At 43.1% G+C, this 19456-nt stretch overlaps 1 protein-coding gene across 6 annotated transcripts in view; it reads right to left on the bottom strand.

Moving 5' to 3' along the window:
• The window catches only part of rhobtb4 (Rho related BTB domain containing 4), a 50027-nt gene that overhangs the window by 14826 nt on the left and 15745 nt on the right, over positions 1-19456 (bottom strand). For 5 of the 6 annotated variants that reach the window (XM_049578066.1, XM_049578068.1, XM_049578065.1 and 2 more), the window contains exons 3-4: positions 4405-4606; positions 3976-4079 (exon numbers count right to left, since the gene is read on the bottom strand). In XM_049578066.1, the coding sequence (XP_049434023.1) occupies positions 3976-4079; positions 4405-4596 (296 nt within the window). In that variant the 5' untranslated portion in view covers positions 4597-4606. Of the gene's footprint in view, positions 1-3975; positions 4080-4404; positions 4607-11330; positions 11719-19456 lie in introns of those variants that run through there. The other variant, XM_049578063.1, reaches the window with a different exon arrangement.

Genomic DNA, 19456 nt, shown 5'->3' with positions numbered 1-19456 from the left:
TGCATGCATGTCTGTTTCTAGGTAATGTTAAATCAAGCTCCATGTCAGTGAGACGGATCATTTGGTGCCAGGACAATGCTGACAGTGCAGGAATCTATCATTCTTAAATGATCTACTTCTTAAAACAACACAACAACACAGGGTGTTTGAACCCAGCAGCACAAGACCAGGCTTATTTTACATCAGCTTCACTTACGTAACTTGTGTGTTACATTGACTATCATTGATAGTCTGCAGATGATGAAATATATATTCCTGTTTCTGAGGTTTGTGAAGAGGATATGAGGTGCTGAATTGCATCCTGAACTTGACATCGGCATTACACACCATTAAACACTTCCCTTTGTCCCCTTGGGCAGGCAAAATACCTGGGCTACAGTGACCATGGCCTATTTTGTGAGCAGATAGAGGCTACACTGTAAAAAAAAAAGAAAGATCTTATCTGTCTTTTTTATCTATTGAGCTTTAAAGTCTGACTTTACTATAATACACCTTAATGTGCATTACATACATGTACCTGACAACTTGAATTACTTATGAAGGTAAAAAGCACTACAACAAATGATCCCTACAAAGGGAAATTTTTTACAGTGTCGACATAGGTTCCATAGTCCAACTTTACTCTCACTAATGTAATCTCTGGAAAGCTTCTACTCCCAAGGACATAATATACACTACTAAAGCATTACATCACAGCTTACCCACACACACATACACACACACACACATACACACACACACACACACACACACACACACACACACACACACACACACACAGGAATGCCCATTAGCACTTTGTCAAAGGATCATTACCATGGCTTAGTCTGTTTGAGGTCATGTTATGTGTACGTGCTATTGTTCGGGTGGTTAAAGCATTTTTTTTTTACAACCTAGGTTTTACTACCATGGTCTGTGCCAGTATACCTTTATGTTAGCATAACACTGCTCTGAAATATGAGCCCCAGAGGGCTTTTGAACCTGTCAAATCTTAACCTATCTTTCAAAAGCAGCTATTTAAAAGTCTGAGGGTAATTAAAAATTAGTACCAGAATAATCCATTAGTACTGCTGCTTTGTAGTGTAGGCTTATTTCCAGGTTCAACGTTCAGGCCAGCCTAGATGACCTACATATTGGATTCATGCATATGCTGTTGTTTCATTTGCAGCCTGGTCAGGAGAACCTGTCTGGACATGAATTAGATGTTTGCAACACTTGACACATAATGTGAGTTACTTAATATAGTATAGTGAATAGGAACTGCGTATCAGGCTTGAAGTGTGAACATGTCCTGTGTGTCAGCCAGTGTGCGTGTATGTGCGTCCAGATTGAGTCAGATGATAAGACAGACAAGTGCTATCACTGTGCTATCACTAATAATTTATCACCAGCACTAATGCACAATAAATAGCTCCACCAGTGGCTGGTTATTTTGTGATTGCTGTACGTGTGTGTGTTGGATTTAATCAACCTAGTTCATCAGCTGCCAGATTATGTAAGAAAAGACACATATATGGACACAGTCACAGATATAAACACCGCAGCGATGATAATCGTGTTGCAATAAACAACTTAATGGCTCTCATGCCGACATATGCAGCACTCTGCAATCACACAGTCTGCCACGAAAACCCCTCATCAGTCATTAAGTCCGTCACAACAGTATTATAAAAGTTAATAACATGCTACTAAAACTGCTTACAAGAACCGTGTGTGCAAGTGCAATGTGATACGTTTTGTGCTTTTAGTCAGAAAGCGAAATTAGCTTTAATTATAATGGATTTCTGCTGACTGAGAAAAAAGCATAAAGTTGAGGTTGGCTCAGGTTAAGTTTGGCTTAGCCTATTTTCAGGCTGAGATTGTTTTCCCAAGCAGAATGTTCCTCTCCTAACAAAGCATGTGACAGTCTGGGTATTGTCTAACAATGTGATGTTTTGAGTTTTGACATCAACAAAAGGCTACAGAGTGGAGGAAGGTGTGGAGAGGGTTTGGGAGCAGCAAAGTGTCAAGGGTATAGACAAGGCTAATGATGGGAGCTGAGTTGCGGGGTAATGAGGGAGATGGGGAAGAGGGCATGGCCCAGATGAATGTGTGAATGAACAGAGCTGGAAAAGGAGGAGGAAGAGGAGGACGAGGAGGAGGGGAGGTTGATGCCTGGAGCTGCAGACGCCAGAGAGGCAGGCAGGCAGGCAGGCAGAAAACAGCTGAGCTGGCACTGTGTCTTTATCAGCTGACTGCAGGCTGACAAAGTATACAGGACATGCAGACAGACACGCACGCACACACACACACACACACACACACACACACCAAAACACAAACAGAGGCAGATCACTGTGAAAATGTACAGACACAGAAAGAGTGAAAGGACACAACAAAGGGGAGGGAATTTGAGCCACAAACCGAAACCACACGCAAACCACAAATGCACATCTGTCACGTAGATACACTTGCAAAAAGGTGACAGGGTGACGTGTTACACAGAGGTTTGAGAGACCTCAGAGATTGCACAGTGTGATGTATACATGCATGTGTGTGTGGATGTTGGTGAAATCTCAGGGTGCTCTCACACCTAACCTGTTTAGTTAGGTTCAAAAGGAAGTCAGGTCCGTTTGGCCAGTTAGTGCAGTTCATTTGGGCCGGTGTGAAACCAGCAGACCAAACAACCTAACCATGATCGCCTAAAAAGGTGGGTCATTTTCCACTGGTCCACTGGTGCGGTTTGTTTGTGGTGTGAAAGCCAACAAACCATCCACAAGATTTTATGATCGCAGATATGTGATTTTAGCATGATATCAAAAGCTAAACTCCTGATAAATCCATCTGCTGCTTGTGAAATCTGTTCAGGAAGCCTTCTTATAATTGATCTGTATAAGGCCATGTGTGTAACATAAATCATGTAGTAACCATGGTAACCTGTATGCATGTCAGTATGGGTATTTTCCCTGATTAATAGGTCGAAAGCTGTTAAAACTGCTGTGATTGTATCCAACTCCATGTACTCTGTCAGTTCATTAAGTCTATAAAAACGTGTGTGAGAGTGATCCAACAGTAATAAACCCTAAATCATTACTGTGCAAGACTTCTCCTTTTCGTCCTGTCTCTACCTGTTAGTCATTATTTATAATGTGCAGTCAATTTGCAGTCCGATAATTGCTACTAGTGATGCTTATAATCAGTAATTTTTTTGTGAGTGCTTTATGACAACGGAATTGTCACTGGAATTTGGAGAACTGACAAATTAATGAGTTACCCATCAGTCTGTGTAACTTCAGGTTATACAGACATGTTTAGATGGGTGGAGAGAAACATATAATTAAAGTTATTAAAATTTACAATCTATATAGCACTTACTTAATGATGTGTGAAAAGTAGCTTACCGTTACCGTCATGTGGTCAAGTTTGGTCACTGCCATTCAAATTGGTATTTGCTGATTTTGCTTTGGCAACAAGCACTTTTTGCATTTCATGCCAATAAAGCAGCTTTGATAAAGGGACAGGGAGTAAGAGGATAGAGCGATGATCCAATCATGTCTGGTGGAGGAAGGATGTAACAGCTTGAGGGCAGAGTTCAACTCCAAAGCGTGGCAGCTGGATGACACCAAAAAACAACTTTTGGGTAAATAAATGTTATGTGGCCATGTCTGTGTGGGTGTGACAGATTAGTTAAACTCTCATTGTGAGTTACTTTCTCCTGATCCGGCCGACAATGAATTTGGTCACATATTAGACCGAGGAAACTGTGTCAAGGCCTTAAGAAATTCTGCAGCCGCTCGACAAAGCAATCTCTTGGCTGCACCAATTGTGAAAATGGGACGTGTTGTAAGGTAGTTAACCCTGTGGTCAGCCAGCAATTGTGTTATTGGGTCAGCAGCTGTAGTCTGGCTGCTACAATGTCTCAAACTGTGTGTGTGTGTGTGTGTGTGTGTGTGTGTGTGTGTGTGTGTGCCAGTTTCTGTGCATGTATCTGCTCACCTGCCATAGGCAAATCGTCTGTCTTTGTGATGATCCCCGAATGTGTCCCACAGCCTCAGGGACACACTGACCTCATCCACTACATCGCGAGATCTCTCTAACACCTGCAACATAGACACACATCCCTGTAATCAGGTCAAAAGGTCTTAACTTCAATGTGATGTGTGTGTTTTTAGTGGGATTGAAGGATTATGCAATCACTTGGCTCGAGGGGAAAAAAAGCAAGCGCAATGTCAAACTGCACGGTCGACATTTTAAGAATGAAGTTGTATTTCATAGGCCTGTAAAGAGATGTTTTACCAGAGATGCATATGCATAATAAACAGAATTAGCGTCAGTAACATGTCCAAAAGTGTACCAGAGTTTATCTATATGTGGCTCTTTCTACACTGTGTTCGGCTGTGTGTTTATGTGTATGTGTGTGCCCACCTCCTGGCATACACGGTACTGGTCGATGGCCCAGACGGTTGGCACGTGGGTGGCAAGCAGCTGATACTGTGTGAGGGTGGCATTGCAGGCCCGGGCACAGATTAGCCTGGTCTTGCCTACTGCATTATCCCCTACCACCACACATTTAATGGTTTCCACATTGGGCCGCTCATAGTCTGTGTCTATATCCATGGAGAGGGCCCTGGAGAATAGGAGAAAGAGCGAGAGAAAGAAAAGAGGTTAATTCAATATTCATGGAAAATTAAAATCACATTGATAAAGCGTCCCGGGAGGAATGACACTGCATTTTGACAATGAAAGCAACTGGCACCAGGCGCAGTAGCTTCAAACTCTCCCCCAGTCCAGCCTAGGGAAGCTTTGTTAAGGCTCTAAGCCCCCGTAGCTGTACTGACCAGTGTACAGAGGCTTCTGCCAAACTCCTCAACAGAACACATGGTTCGCAGGCTGAGGAATGGAGGGACCGCAGAGCTATTTCTGTAACAGCACAGAGCGAGAGAGAAAGACAGAAAAACAAAAAGAGAGAGACTTCCCTTGAGCTCACTGTCCTTTTCTCTCCTTGTTTGTCTTTCCCCTTATCTGTGCCCCCTTTTGATGGATTGAAACAAAGTTGCAGAGAAAACATAATGTGACGTGATGAAACATCTACCTTAGCAGCACCAATAAAATCCCCCATGAAGGCATTTGTAATTAATTTTTTAGGTCATTCAGGAGCCCATGGCAAGTGTGGGTCAAACATATTTACTGCAGGCTTACACAGAGGGGGAGAAAAATATAGAAAAAGTGTTGCTGCATGACCACCTGTGAACTCCTGACTTGACCTTAGCACAAGACGGAGGTGGTTATGTGGTTATGCGCACAGCTCAACTGACTTCCGCCTTTAAAACCACACATCACTGTGCAAAGCTTATCAAAATCCCCTTTCCATAAACTGCTTACAAACATTTCTGACATGTCAAAACACATGTTAATACCCATTTTTTAAAAACATTCCTGGAAGAATCTGCTGTATTGCATAACCAGCCCACACACACACACACACGCACACACACTTAGACCTCCAGTCTGCTAATCAGTCCATCCATCCTTGCAACTAGTTCAAAGACCCACCCCAAGGTCCCATAAATAGAGCATCTGAAACATTCATAAAGGCCTCCGCTTGCTATTCCATTGACGTGGATGCCAGTGAAACACTTCAGTCCAGCACTGACAGACAACAGCAGCTAAAAATGGCATCTATTCATTGGACACACGAGCCACGTGTGTGCCCTGCTAATAAGCCATGACCTGCTCTCCATGTCCTCACACATCTCCAGCCTGATCAGAATACCAGTGCAGCTATATATAATTTATTTCTTCCCTACAGACATCAGACACTGATTCCCTTTGTCAACAGAAACATCATTTTAGTCAAAAGGAGTCCCAATTACGTCAGCCAGGAAGTACAGCACCGAGAGCCTACCTTTGTCTATCTGAGCTGAGGAAAAGTGTCTGTTGTTTCCTGAATGGTCCATATGGAACTCTGCCTTTCAGAGTTATAAATACCCTTTTTCCCTTGCCACCTGTCTGGCTGCTACACCGTCACAGACACGTACTACAGGTGGAGGGGAGAGATAGAAGAAGCAATAAAAAGTTACCACAACCTTGCACTTATCTAACAGCTATCTGCCTAATGGTCACGGCAGCTGCCAAAGCAGCAGCCTTCTTAGTGAATTATCAGGAAAAGAGCGATGAAGGGCCAAGTATGAAGCCTGACATACAAAACTAGTGGTTCTGTAACATCCACAGCATGTCGTAAAGGGGAAGAGCGGATGCGTAGTATTGTTAATCCCCAGCGTTTCCAATGCAACAGTCGATAAGCAAAAGGGATTGCAAGGGAGACAAGGCAGGGAGGGGATTATTAGAGTCTTAGAGAGAAAGAGAGGGACTGTCAGGCCAGCATTTAGAATCAGTCAGTCATGCCACTGGGATCAAAAGGGCATGACCAACAATAACCAAGGCTGCTCAGGGGAATGCATCACAGCTTTTCCTGCCGATCTCTCTACTATCAAATGTATGGTTCGCTCAGAAAGAAAGACAGGTGGAGAAAAAAGAGACAGTACAAGTGAGAGCACAGTCTAAGGTACTCTACTACTGACCCATGGGAGACTGGAAGTCGGTACGCATATGTGCATGTGAGCATACGTGCATGCGTGTGCACGTGGTAATGAGCTTAGGGCCGGTCTGTGAGGCATGGAATGATGCGAGCAGTGATGTAACCAGGAGGCGGCGTTGGTGGTGGTGTGGACAGTTTCTCAGGGGGATCAAGAGTACCCAGCTCCCAGATATCATCCTCCATCTGAGGCTCTGCATCAAGCTCCAAGTGAGAGTCCGGTCATGCGTCAGTCAACGCACACAACGCACAATTATTTACTCACACACCACTGCACTTAAAGATACGCACCTGCTCTCAGGTTTATATTTAAACTGTACAAGCTTCCTCAAACTTCGTCAATTATTTTTAATTGCATGACTGGAGGATGAGCAGAGGCCAGAGACTGTGAGAGCAGCTCAGAGGAGCAGAAAGAGAAGCTGCAAAGCTCAGGTTTCATTTTTAGCCAACGACCTATAGTGAACTGTACACAGACGTCTAGACTTCATCTGCTGGCCAAGTGTCATCTTCCCAACAAGGCAGTGAAGGAGGCTACAAGGGCAAACAGGTGTTGGAATGCAATCATGAAATATGTGTAAGAGAGAATGAGATTCTGTCCCAGTATTTGTGCATGTGTGCATGTATTTCTGACTCTTATAGTGGCATATTGATGGGTGTAGGCACAACTGCAGTGATAGGAACGCTGTGACAGGAACTCAAGCGCCCACGCAACACACACAAACACCGACCTTCTGGTTTACTCTGGAATGTCACGGATTGACTCAGTGTGTGTGTGTGTGTGTGTGTGTGCGCGTCTGTTTGGTGCAGGAGGACCAGACAGACAAAGAAGCTCATGCATAATTTGGATAGTGTGTGTCTCAGTATGGCTTTGCTTTAAAGCCAGAGGGGGGTTTCATAAAATGACGGCTTACAGCTCTACCTCATGCACAGTTCCTGGTTTCTTTACCTCATGTTTTTATACACTTCCCTTCTAAATCCTTTCATTTATCCTTCTGTCTGTCTAGGTCAGTCTGGTTTGTGTCCCAGCTGTGCCCACTCAACCACACCTTTTCACCTGCTCACAAACTCCCCCCACTCTCCTTCCCATTCTCCAAATGTAACGCTCCAGCTCACAGTTATTCCATCCTTCGCTTCGCTTGTTGTCTTTTAATAACCTCTCTCTCCACCACCCCTCGTTCTCGTCCTATCCCCGTTTTCCCCTCTCATCCAACGTCATGCCCCCCCTCCGCCCATTTTTATTAGAGGCCATCTATCTGTCCATCTATGACCTCACACTTTTCCGGATAGCAATCAAGGAGCAGCATTAAGCAGACAGCCCTCCCACACCCGCTTTGCTTCCCCCTCTGTCTCCCTCTCCCTGTTACGTAACACCTTTAGCGATCCAGTGGCAGCAACCGCTCATCCAAAGCCCTCCACAGCCCCCATTTCGCCTCTTTTTTTTGTCCTCTTCCTTGGGGCTAGAGTTCACCCCAACACCCTGACTGAGCTGCCTGCCTCTCCGCTCCTTCATACCCAGCCCTGCAAAAAAAGATGACCCCAATAACCATCCTCTTTATTCATGGGTCAACACGTGTGCACTCACACAGAGCTATGGGATTTACACTATCACAGGCTTGACTGCATAGTGTCCATGTGTAATTGTTGGAAGAAATGACGGCTGCATGTGCAATCATGTATGCGACCTACTTTGTTTATAACAATTCTTCGTCAAAAGGCTGCTCTCATGAAAGAAAATGTCTACTCATTCGTACTTTTGTATGTTTTTCAGGTGTGTGTGTGTGTGTGTGTGGGAGTGAACGTGTGTGTGTTATGTGGGTGTTTGAGACAGTGACTGCCACAGGCGCAGCTGGCACAGACTGGTTACATAACCTGGTCTGTAGCCTCTGCTTGGCTCCCTGGATGGCTGACAGTAGACCTCAGACTCACACACACTAGCAAAGACGTGCATACACACAGGCACGCTGGCACGAACTTGCCTCACCCACTGCAGATGGTATGTACTGGTATTACTGAGCGGCCCGTGGCAGACGGCAATGTGTACGCATCAGTCCTAATGAATGAGAGGGTCTTTGGGAGCAGCATGTCAGCCTGCTTGAGAAAGCCTTCCTGCTCTCGTCTCTCTGCTGCAATAATGCTTTGTAAACACAGGAAGGCTCCTCTTGGTGCCCTAATTTCCTTTATCCCTCCCCATCTTCCTCCTCCTCCTCCCTGTCCATATTTTCCACCTACTCTTTCTCTCCATCTCTCTTGCTGTCTTAACTTGCTTCTCTTTATTGTGTTTCTATTTCGTGCCTTTGTTCTTTCTAGCATCCAATACAGAATATTCTTCTATATAGTATCTCTATGTCTGTCATCCACTTTTCTTTGATCACCTCATCCAATCTAACAATGCAAGATTTCCCTAAAAACCAACATATAGACTCATAAGATGCCTCTCAATCATCACTTAAGACCCACTAGAAGTGTGTGGTGGTGTATTTTTCTGCAGAGACTCTGTCCTCCCCTTGTATTTTCTTATTTTCCTCTTATTTTCTGTGTTCATGACATGTTTGGGCGTGTACCCCACAGCACACAGGTGAGGTTGGGGCTTCATAAAAAGGTAGCGACCAGGTAGCAGTCTGTAAGAAGCAGGCATCCAAGAGCCACAGTGCAGGAAAAAAAACACAAATAAAGCAAAGCAAAATAAAAGTGCAAGAAAGAGTGAATCTGCACTTGGCTTTTACTTTCAGTTTTGTAGGCTAGCGCATTAACAGACACCGTCAATCCTGCAAAGTATATCTTCAATTAAACAGATGTGCTGCCAATTTCTTTGCCGCTTGCCAGTGAGCATTGCAGTGCTTTGTGGCTGCTTTGACTCTGTTTTGAAAGTGCAAGTCATAATGCCAAGAGCAAAACTGTATTGCCAAGTTGTTACCTTTACAGATAAAATGTTGTCTTTAAATACATAGTGCAAAACTCACCTGTTTTGCATACAGCTTCATATTAGTACAGGGGCCTTCAAATACCATTACTGGCTCTGTTTTGATGTTAATCTTTGATGTCATTGTTTTTCTTTTATCATAACATGCAGCAATGATAACATTTTCCACATGTATGTTCTCGCACTAGTCAAAGCAGCTCTGGATCATTGAGCCAAAGGACTCAGTCAGTGACCCAAATATCACTGCAGCCTTGTCGATGGGCAGGTAAAGTCTGTATTCCAAGTTACGCATCTCCTTTGGGAATGTAACAGGCCAACCCTGGTCCTTGCAATTCAAAAACAGACCCTAATTAGTACATACTTTCTTATTAAAGTTCCACAGTCCATATTATAACATGGGTTTTGACCGCGGAGGTTACAGACATAAACACATAAAAACAATTGCAGGGCCTATTACCTCGGTGTGTCTCCCACTGAAGCCTGATAAAGGGGTCAGAGCATTCAAGCCAGCCATATAATGCTGGCTGACTCTTCCATGTGGGTCTGTCAGTGCTGCACTATGTTATCTCAAAGCTGTTGACACAGTCAAAGCGCTGGGCACGATGCCTAACCAGGACAATAAGAAGCTCTGTTCCAGAGCCATCTAACGTTAAACATAGTGACAGAGCTCGATCACTGGTTCATTAACAGTAGCAGTGACAGAAAACCAAACATTTTTTAAATTTAAAAAAATACCAGGATGTGGAAAGAATATTTAATAATGCTCAAATAAATAATGAGATTTAGAACAGTTGGTGTTTCCACAAAAGGATGAGTGACAGTCACAGAGTGGCCATTAATAGACATGTTTCAGAAGAAAAAAAAAAAACATTGGCTTAAAGACAAAGATTGCACAATATGGAAGAGAAATGTGCCAAACTGTTTATGCAACCGCGCCCTGCAGATATGATTAATTGCTGATGACTGGAAATGAATATATGGTCTTCTAATGTAGAATATTCTTCCTTTGTTCATTCCCAGGTACAAGTGAGAGGCTTCCTCACAAGCCATGCAGCTACCTGCGTAACACAATCCCTCTGACGACGTCATAGCCCCGGGATCAGCATTACAGTGTGTGTGTGCTCGTGTATTCAAGCGCGTGCGTGCACGAGTGCATGTTCATTCTTACAAACTGAGATTCTGCACATAATCAATTGTCACAGTTTTGATCTGCATGCTGTTCCAGTGAATACTGTGATTGTGGCATCACTACGCTCATCAATGAAAAGCACCTCGTGCGCTCCCTCTCCCCGCAGCCATTCATAACCACCTGGCTCATTCATATTTTTGGGGGGGATTGGGAACCCAATTCAACAAGGCTTGACAATCTATTGTATTGACACCCCTGTGTGTGGGAATAAAACGCAGGTTAGACACAGCATCCAGCGCGGTGAGGAGATGTCTCTCACATATAGGCTAAAAGGCAGGTGGATATCAGCCTACATCCCAAATGATGCGCTGATAAGTCTTGCGTAATGTGCCAAGCCCATCCGCTGCACTACAACACAGAAACGAAAAGCAGTCTGTGCTGCACGCGTGGAATTAAAAAATAATCTCCCATTGTGACATCTCTTGCTAAAATAATGTCATACATCTATAATAAGAGCCTCTCAGACTATCACAGGGACATTATAGAGACTTAAAGGGGAGATTAAAAGCCCATTAAGGTGAATAAGGTCACCATGACTTGAATGAAACACAGCTGGGAAATACAAGCTGTGTATGGATTGCTTTAAGTGCACATAAGAAATGCATCTGGAGCATGTGACCCAGTATTTCTGCAGGAGGGGTCCCTACCTTCCGACGGTTCCGGAATTGACCCACATGCCACTCTGCTGGTGGTTCAGCCGGTCACTCAAACCGGACAGAGACGCGCGCAGAATGAGGAGGTGGTGGTGGTAGTAGTAGTGGCGGTGGTCCCGTTATTTGTCAAAGAGCACAGATGACTGCAGGACCTGTGCCCTGTCACATCCTCTCCTCTTTACTTCCCGCTCGCTGCCTTCTTTAACCAAACGTCTCACAGTCCTCAACAAGTATCGACTCGCTGCTGCAGACCTGGTTCGGATGCTGGCTGGATTTGAATTGGACGCTTTTTGGAATAAAACCTATACATAACTGGCCTAAAGATATTTCTGGTCGGAGCCACCTCCTTTTTGTGTTGTTGTTTCCCCAGCTGATTTCATCAGAGGCACGCCTCCACGACTGCGCGTCACGACACAAGTCGCACAGTTCAGCTTGTGCTGCGTTCGGGTGCTGTCAGAAAAGAGACTCTTACAGTAGAGCAGCTCCTCTAAGCCACTTCAGATACAACCCATACCCCAGGTGCACTGTATGTTACAAATTTGGAGGTAGACTACAAAGCATAATAGAAAAAAGGCAGGAAAATGTTATATTATATAACGTTTAGGTTTTGCGTAAATTCCAACATCAAATTCAATGATGTTTCCATTTTCTCTTTCATTTTTAGTTTCAGTGTTGTGTGACTGAAGGCTACAGAGCAGTAATCAAAAAGCTTTCTTCAACAAATATAAACCAGATAAAGGGGATAAACACACCCAACAAGTTATATTTAAGACTTCTCTATCGGATGTGGGAGCTGAAGCGGAACACTTAAAGGTCTCACAGGAGATTAGACACAGGGGCCAATCATATCCTGCAAAGCTGATAGTATCCCCGCCCCGAAACTGTGCTCTCTCCATCCTGTTAACTCAATACGTGCCACAAAGCATGCTGTCTTTTGTTGGTGGAGCTTAACATCCACCACAGAGCTGGATTTAGACTCACTGTCATTGTGACTCCCAGCTGTCATTATCACCCAGACACGAGACATTAATTGTTTTTCTTATTTATTTATTTATTTATTTATTTATTTATTGTGTGGCATGTGCAATATTTCAAATACCCATCTGATTTTCTCAATCTTTTATCCAATCCCTGATCATACATGTAAATCATCCCCTATAATGTGCAGATACATGATTTATAGTGTAGTTATTACTCATGGGTGATGGAGAGAATTTCTCCTCTATGGTTATTCTGGGTGTTCAGGCATAGCAACTAGCTACCACATAGCAACACTTGTGTATTGCTACAAAAGCCAATACAGGAGCCAAGAAAAAAAACAGGCAGATCATGGATTGCTGTGGAAAAATACCCAGCCTTTTTTACCCTTCACATTTTTCCAAGATCTCGATGTCTGGGAATTCATTCCTGGAATGTTAAGCTGCACCAGAGAAGAAAATTGCTGCCATGTTGCCAGGAGGTAAAAATACCTCACTATTCTGCCAGCTGAACTATTTTTACTTTAAACTTAAATTGCTCTGTAAATCTGATGTTATCCAGCTGAAGACTTTGCCCAGACATGCTTTCGAGACAGGAAGCTTCTCCTGAGTCCTTCTGCCTTTCATTAGAGCCGCATCTGCAATCCCAGATAAGAGGTGGGAGTGGAGTTCATATTAGGTTACATTTATCTTACAATTCTTTTGGGATATTTTGCAGTGTTTGGCCATGTGGGGACTGTGGACAGGCCAATCTACCAACTTCCTTTCGTGGCTGTGGAAGACTGAAGACAGACATCTACTGGTAGAATTTGGTACTGACCTTTCTGAAACAAAGGAGGCATAAGCCCTCTGCTTTATTTTCTGAGTGTTGTCACTCAAGGCCACAGCACAGACAGCATGTGACAGATCCCAGTGGCTGCAACACTATATGCCTATAGGGTGAAAGAGTTCAGTGAAGCAGTATAACAAGACACAGATCTATTGTTTGACCCTTCTGCTGCTTTGTCAATACCCCAACACATATAGATGTGTTTTTATGCATGTTTATGCACACAACGTGCAAAAGCGCACATGCAGTAACACAGCATCACCACCACGGCTAAGAGGACTTCAATGTGCAACCAGTGGAGATGTCTTTTTTTTACATCTATTTGTCCAGTGTTGTCTTGAAGGCCTGAGAAAACACTGGCCCCTGACCTGGCTGGCATGGTCAGAATGAAACAGCATGAAAGATGGGCTGGAATGCCACTGGAGAAAGCAGGGGTTCAACAGCACTGGCACTGAGAGGGCTCAGAAATGTAGAGAGGCAGCCCCTTTGTCGGAGACGTGTACTTGTGAGAGAACTCTCAAGCAGCACAGGCTGAGCTTATGTCTGGCCTTTTCAGCTACAGTAGTACGGAAAGGACTGAGTGGCTTTGTTTACGAGCTTTATCGCCCCTCTATTAACTGTGTGGGAAGTCTACTCCCATTGCTTTTACACTTTGGTGAGATTAAAGTTGGGAGAATGAGCTGAGATCATTCTTTGGCATGAGCACCTCAGCGAGGAGTGTCCTGCTGCTTGGACAAACACTCGGTTTAGTCTGCAGTATATATTCAACACCATCCAATTTTCCTCGAGTTTTATTGAGGGATTGAGGTTGTTTACTTAGACGATAGCACTAATTTCAAGATCACAAAATCCCAAATTGGCGTCCTTAAGATACCCTTCTCCCCCTTCTCAGTACTTTAATTTACCTCTGCAAATGCCTTCATCTCACTTTTCATCAAACATTTAAAAATTCATTTTGCAATCAACATCATCATCTGTTCTCACAAAATAATTGCTGGTGTTTCAGTAAAAAAAACATTTATTTAAAGGTATAGTACGCAGGATTGTAACTTACTGTTTGCTTTCACCAGCAAAAGTGAAAGTAAAAGTCAACCCCAGCTTCACTCTCCTTTGGTGTTTTGTCTTGCTATTATTCCTTTTTTTCCCCCAGCGCTGTGTATCTTGAAGGCTGCTTGTGGTCTGACACCTGGCTGCTATCTATATATACAGCCCTGACCTCACCTGAACACTGTGGGGTTACACACCCATAAACATCCCACGCACAGTAAGTGAGAAGAACATTTTAAAAATACAGGCACAGGGTAGAGTCTCTGCAGAAAAAATATACCGCCGCACATTTCTAGTGGATCATGTGATGATTGAGATGAGTCTTTACACTGTTTTTTAAAGGAAAATCCTGCATAGTAAATCTTAACATTAAGCAATGGATATCGGGTATCATTTTGATGACTTGGAATAAAACCCTTCCCCTCATCTCATCCTGTCATGTCCACTCCTCCACTGACCCTATTCTCACCCCTACAGCTCGCCCAAATTTCCAACAGGCCCGCACACCCCCTGCCTCAGCACTGTACTGGAACTGTTCTAAAGCTGTCAAAACACCCAGCTTCTCACACTCCCCATGTCCACAGAGAGCTTGCCTCAAACACACACCAGCCCGAGCGCGAATGAACGCACACACACATGCAACACACACTAAAGGAAAAACAGTCTACATGCAGCCCCGTACACTGACACAAGTAGGTCAGAGCTGCAGTGGGTCTTCCAAACAGTCCTCCAGCACCATGGAACTGATAACAGTATCAAAGATTAAATTCTACCTTCAACATGGACACACATGGACAAACATAACATACCTCATGTATGTATGAAGATCTACAGTATGAGATCATTTGCTTGTTGACGCGTTTTTGTTTTGCAGAAGGACAGGGAATAGGGAATAATGAGACAACACAGGAATTTCGATTTGTTCCTCTGGGAAGAAAATTCAGAGGTCAAAGGTGAAGGGTGGGAGTGGAATGACTGGAGGCTAAAGTTAAATGAGCCTGTGGAAAACTGGCATTCCTAAAGGATCTGTGATAGAAGGACGATGAAAACTGACAAATGCACGAAAACACACACATCTAGCTATGTCAGTGTCTGACTCTGAATCTCCTTTTCATTCCCACTCTTAATCTCTCTCTCTCACACACACACACACACACACACACACACTTAGATATGGAGAGGTGGCTGAGATGTGTTGCCAGAGCCGGCACCCTGGCATGAAACAGAGTGTTTTGTAACAGCCGGCCTATTTGGCGTTGGGTGATGGGCATGTTAGCAGAGTGTGAGTTTAAGTGAAACACATTCAATGCTAGATAAGGCCTGAGAGAAAGTACAGAATGAGACAGACAGACAGAGTGCAAGAGAGCGAGAGAGAGGCCGAGGATATTATTTACTAAAGTTATCAGCAGATTGTCTTATCGCTACGGTCAGCTGGAAAACTCCATCTATGTGACCAGCTGTTGTTGCCTCATTATATCCTAATGAAGACATATCACCACTGCCTGCAACAGAAAAAATAAAACACTACAGTGGAGTAAAATGCTTCTCCACATTAGTTAGAAGCTGTTGGATGTATTAATTCTTCTATGCTATGTTGTTCTAAGGAGACGTATATAAACATGACATAAGTTTTCTGCCTTGTAAAAACATCAATTTTACAAAGGCTTCATTTATTTCATGTCAAAAAGGCTGTTGAAGACCATTTTTAACTAGATGAGGTGACTAACTCCAATATTTTGTTGATATCACCGACATTTCTGCATTATTTTAGATGTAGATTTTATTTAGAAATCAACAAAGTAGCCAAATTTTAATGTCCATATTCCCAAATGTTTGTAATTTTTTATATATATATCTATAGATATATATATATATATATATATAGATATATAATGACAAACGTTAAGTCCTTTTTTATTTTTTTTCAAACAGGGTGATTTTTTTTTTTAATAAAGGAAATAAAATGTAAAATTGACTGTGAAGGTGTTTGGATTGTGTGAGCTGTGCACCCTGTGGGTTCAAATATGCAAATGTATTATGTATGATCATGATTGTGAATGTATATGTAAAATGTCAGTCATCTGGAAAATCACATAAAACTGCTGTCATAAAATTAGAAAAAGTCCTAAAGCAGAATGATGTCTGATTAAGGTTTATAAGCTATTAAACTGTGAAACTGTAAACACACCGTGTGTTGCCATACTTGTCATTAGGTATTATCCCCGCGTTGCTACAGAACATAATGGCCAGTTTGTAAGTCCGACTCTGTGGCTGCAGGTAACTGTTCACTGACAATAACACTGATGTACGAGCAGGTCAAGTCTGCACTGGTGATGATGGGCCATGATGGTGAAGTATGTCGGGAATTTAAAGTGGCTCTAGGTCCCGGAGCAAAGACTGGATAGAGGTGGGAACAGCTGAATAGAAGGGAAGGATGGAGGGTGGGATGAGTGAAGGAGAAAAGCAGCACTGCTGAGGGTGTACGGGGGTGTAGGTGGGAGTTCTTTGTGTTTAACTGCCTGCTGTCCGTCTGAGAATAAACAGACCTCTGATTATGATATTAATGCCAACTTAAATGTTTCCCAGTGAGGCGCCTGGCTTTCACAAATCGGTGCCTGGGGTGGACACAAACACAGCAGTGCATATTAGTCACTGTCCGTAACTTGCTGCCCATTTAGAGTCTTGCGGCGTCTGGCACACTCAACTAGCTCAACCAGAAGCACATCTGCCACCATCAGCCCAAACACTACCCATGTCAAGGTACCCCGGCTTTCTTGAAGCTATGGTTTCCTTGGCATGGCCTCAAGCAACCAGCAGTGGTTAAATCATCTCTGCGTGCTAAATAGCAAACACTTGTGTGAGAAATTCCGTGGCCTCTTTGTTTCATGAATTGTTTTCTTGTTGGTTTAAAATCCTTGCCTGGAATTTTAAGCCTGTTTCATCCAAAAGCACAGCCTGAGACAAGAGAGTGCCTGGCGATAGGCAAGGTGGATATGGGATTTTTAAGAGGCTGAAGGGCTGAGTGGATGTTCTAAATTCTTGAATGGCACAAATCATCTGTGATGAAGACAAAGTGTGTATAGGACAGTCATGATATATTGTCTGCATTCTGACTTAAATGGATCAAGGCTGCACAGGTATGTCTCATATGTTTTTGCTGTGTGCAAGTTCATGTATAGACACATAAAGCCCTTACCACCTGAGTTGTGATCTGATTGACTCTTGTTTTTTGCATCAAATCAAACATGCAGGCACTTAGGCAGACACAAATAAACAGGCTCTCCCACTAGCAAACACAATTTTATAATGCACACATGCACAAAGACATACACATGCACAGTCTCTGCTGGATAGAGACACACAGGTCAGTAGAGGTGCCTCTTAAGCTGTGGCTGTCAAGTGGCAGGGCTAATCTTATTAAGGCTCTCTTCAGCTGCTGGTCCAAACTCTTAAAGTGATAGTTGCACTTTGCTGGAAAACAATTTGAATCCAAGCATACCTTTAAGCCCTCAAGTGTGTCCTGTTTAAGTGCAGTGCATACTGCATTACATGTACTACCTGTATGGGTTTCACACAACAATAAGTTCTCCTGAACTGCAGACAGAGGGAGAGAGAAGATTAAAATGTCCATGTAGTAATCCACATACATTTCGTATAGATCACAATGGCTGTTTGACTCATAAGGGGGAAATGTTGATGGTCTGGCTAATGTTCCAGCAAAGTGAAAGCTCACTTTAATTAGTGTGGTAAGTGACTGCTGAGCCACTAACGGGGATGCATTGGCTGTGCAGGACTGACGGCATTATAGGGATGAAGATGAGCTTTGGTCAAGGGTCTGGCTGGAAATGATGTCAAGGTGAGATGTGAGGATCAGGTTGAGGATTGAGACGGAGACAGATATGGAAATGTGATGGAGATTAGGAAGGAAGTGGATATAGGACCAGGGCTAGAGTAAAGCTAGGGAGCCGAGGACGGAATTTAGATTAGCAAGGAACCAACATCGGCTGATCTTTGTTTATGATAGGGACACTGAACTTACTTTGTACGGGGGCTACTATACCAAAGTTTATCATGTGAATATCAATAGTTATCCATTCAGTATTCAGCTACACACTCTACACAAATGGCAGAAGGACAAAAAACAGCACTGAAATTTAAAGGCTAGAGAGTAGACGCAGGACTGGTTCTTGAAAGTGGGATTCTGACTCATCGGGGTCACAACAATGTCAAACATCTCTGCTACTCATGCCTTTAACAAGTTTAACAAGTTTAATCCACTGAACATGTTCTCTATGCCACGTCTGATTAGATTTATAACACTTACTCCCCAGATACACTGTGGGTTCAATGTCAGTTTGAAATTAATTTAATCCGCTGGATATATTCCCCAGTAACTTTTTAATATGTCCTTTAGTAAATCCATCAGCAGGGATAAGGGAGGATTTTATCACGGACTACCTGCATTTAAGTGCCTTAAATGGGATACTTTGTTCATAGAGCTTGTTAATACGGTGATAGCAAAGGAAAAGGTATGATTTCTTTTCTTTGTCTGAATAACAGTTGATTGCCTTTAAGAAATGTACAAAAACAGGTATATTCTCTTTTATTTAAAGTGACAATCTCAAAGATTATTGATTATAAAGATTAAATATTTAGTGTGCGGCCTGTCGCCTGCAAATCCTCATCTAACAGCTCACTGTGGCTGCTTGTGCTTGTTCCATTACTCCCTGCAATATTTCAAGTTGATGTGCATCTTCAAATTAATGTGCTCACTGTAAAACACACTGCATTTCCTGTTACTACTTCATAATAAAAGTCAGTCAGTTTTGCCAGTTAAATGCTCTCAGTGTGAAGCTGCAGCAGTAGGAGATATTTGGTTTGCATTAGCAGCAACTTAATGCAGCACCTTCCAATACTTTCATTAGAGAGTCACAGGCTCAGTCACCCTTGTGTTACCTCATTGGTGGCAATAGACAGTGATTTTAGACTGTATATAAAGATGGACACCATTACAGCTCCCCAGGAACGACGTCAATGGTGCGTTCCAAGTCGCATACTTTTTCTTTTTACTTTACTGCAGCTGCCCTTAAAATGTATTAACATTGTAAGCAGTATGCACACAATTGGGTCATACTACTTTCTCATAACATTACACCCTGAAAACAAATAAAACAAGCACCACTTACTGAATTTGCAACAGACAAAGATCAACCTGGAGAGCTCTGCTGTTGTTACTTTGTTATGTATGTAGTTAAACTTAAAAGTTA

The sequence above is a fragment of the Epinephelus fuscoguttatus genome, linkage group LG6 (assembly GCF_011397635.1).
Source record: "Epinephelus fuscoguttatus linkage group LG6, E.fuscoguttatus.final_Chr_v1".
Lineage (NCBI taxonomy): Eukaryota > Metazoa > Chordata > Actinopteri > Perciformes > Serranidae > Epinephelus > Epinephelus fuscoguttatus.
The sequence above is the reverse complement of the archived record's forward strand: the minus strand, read 5'-3'. Positions and strand labels throughout refer to the sequence as shown.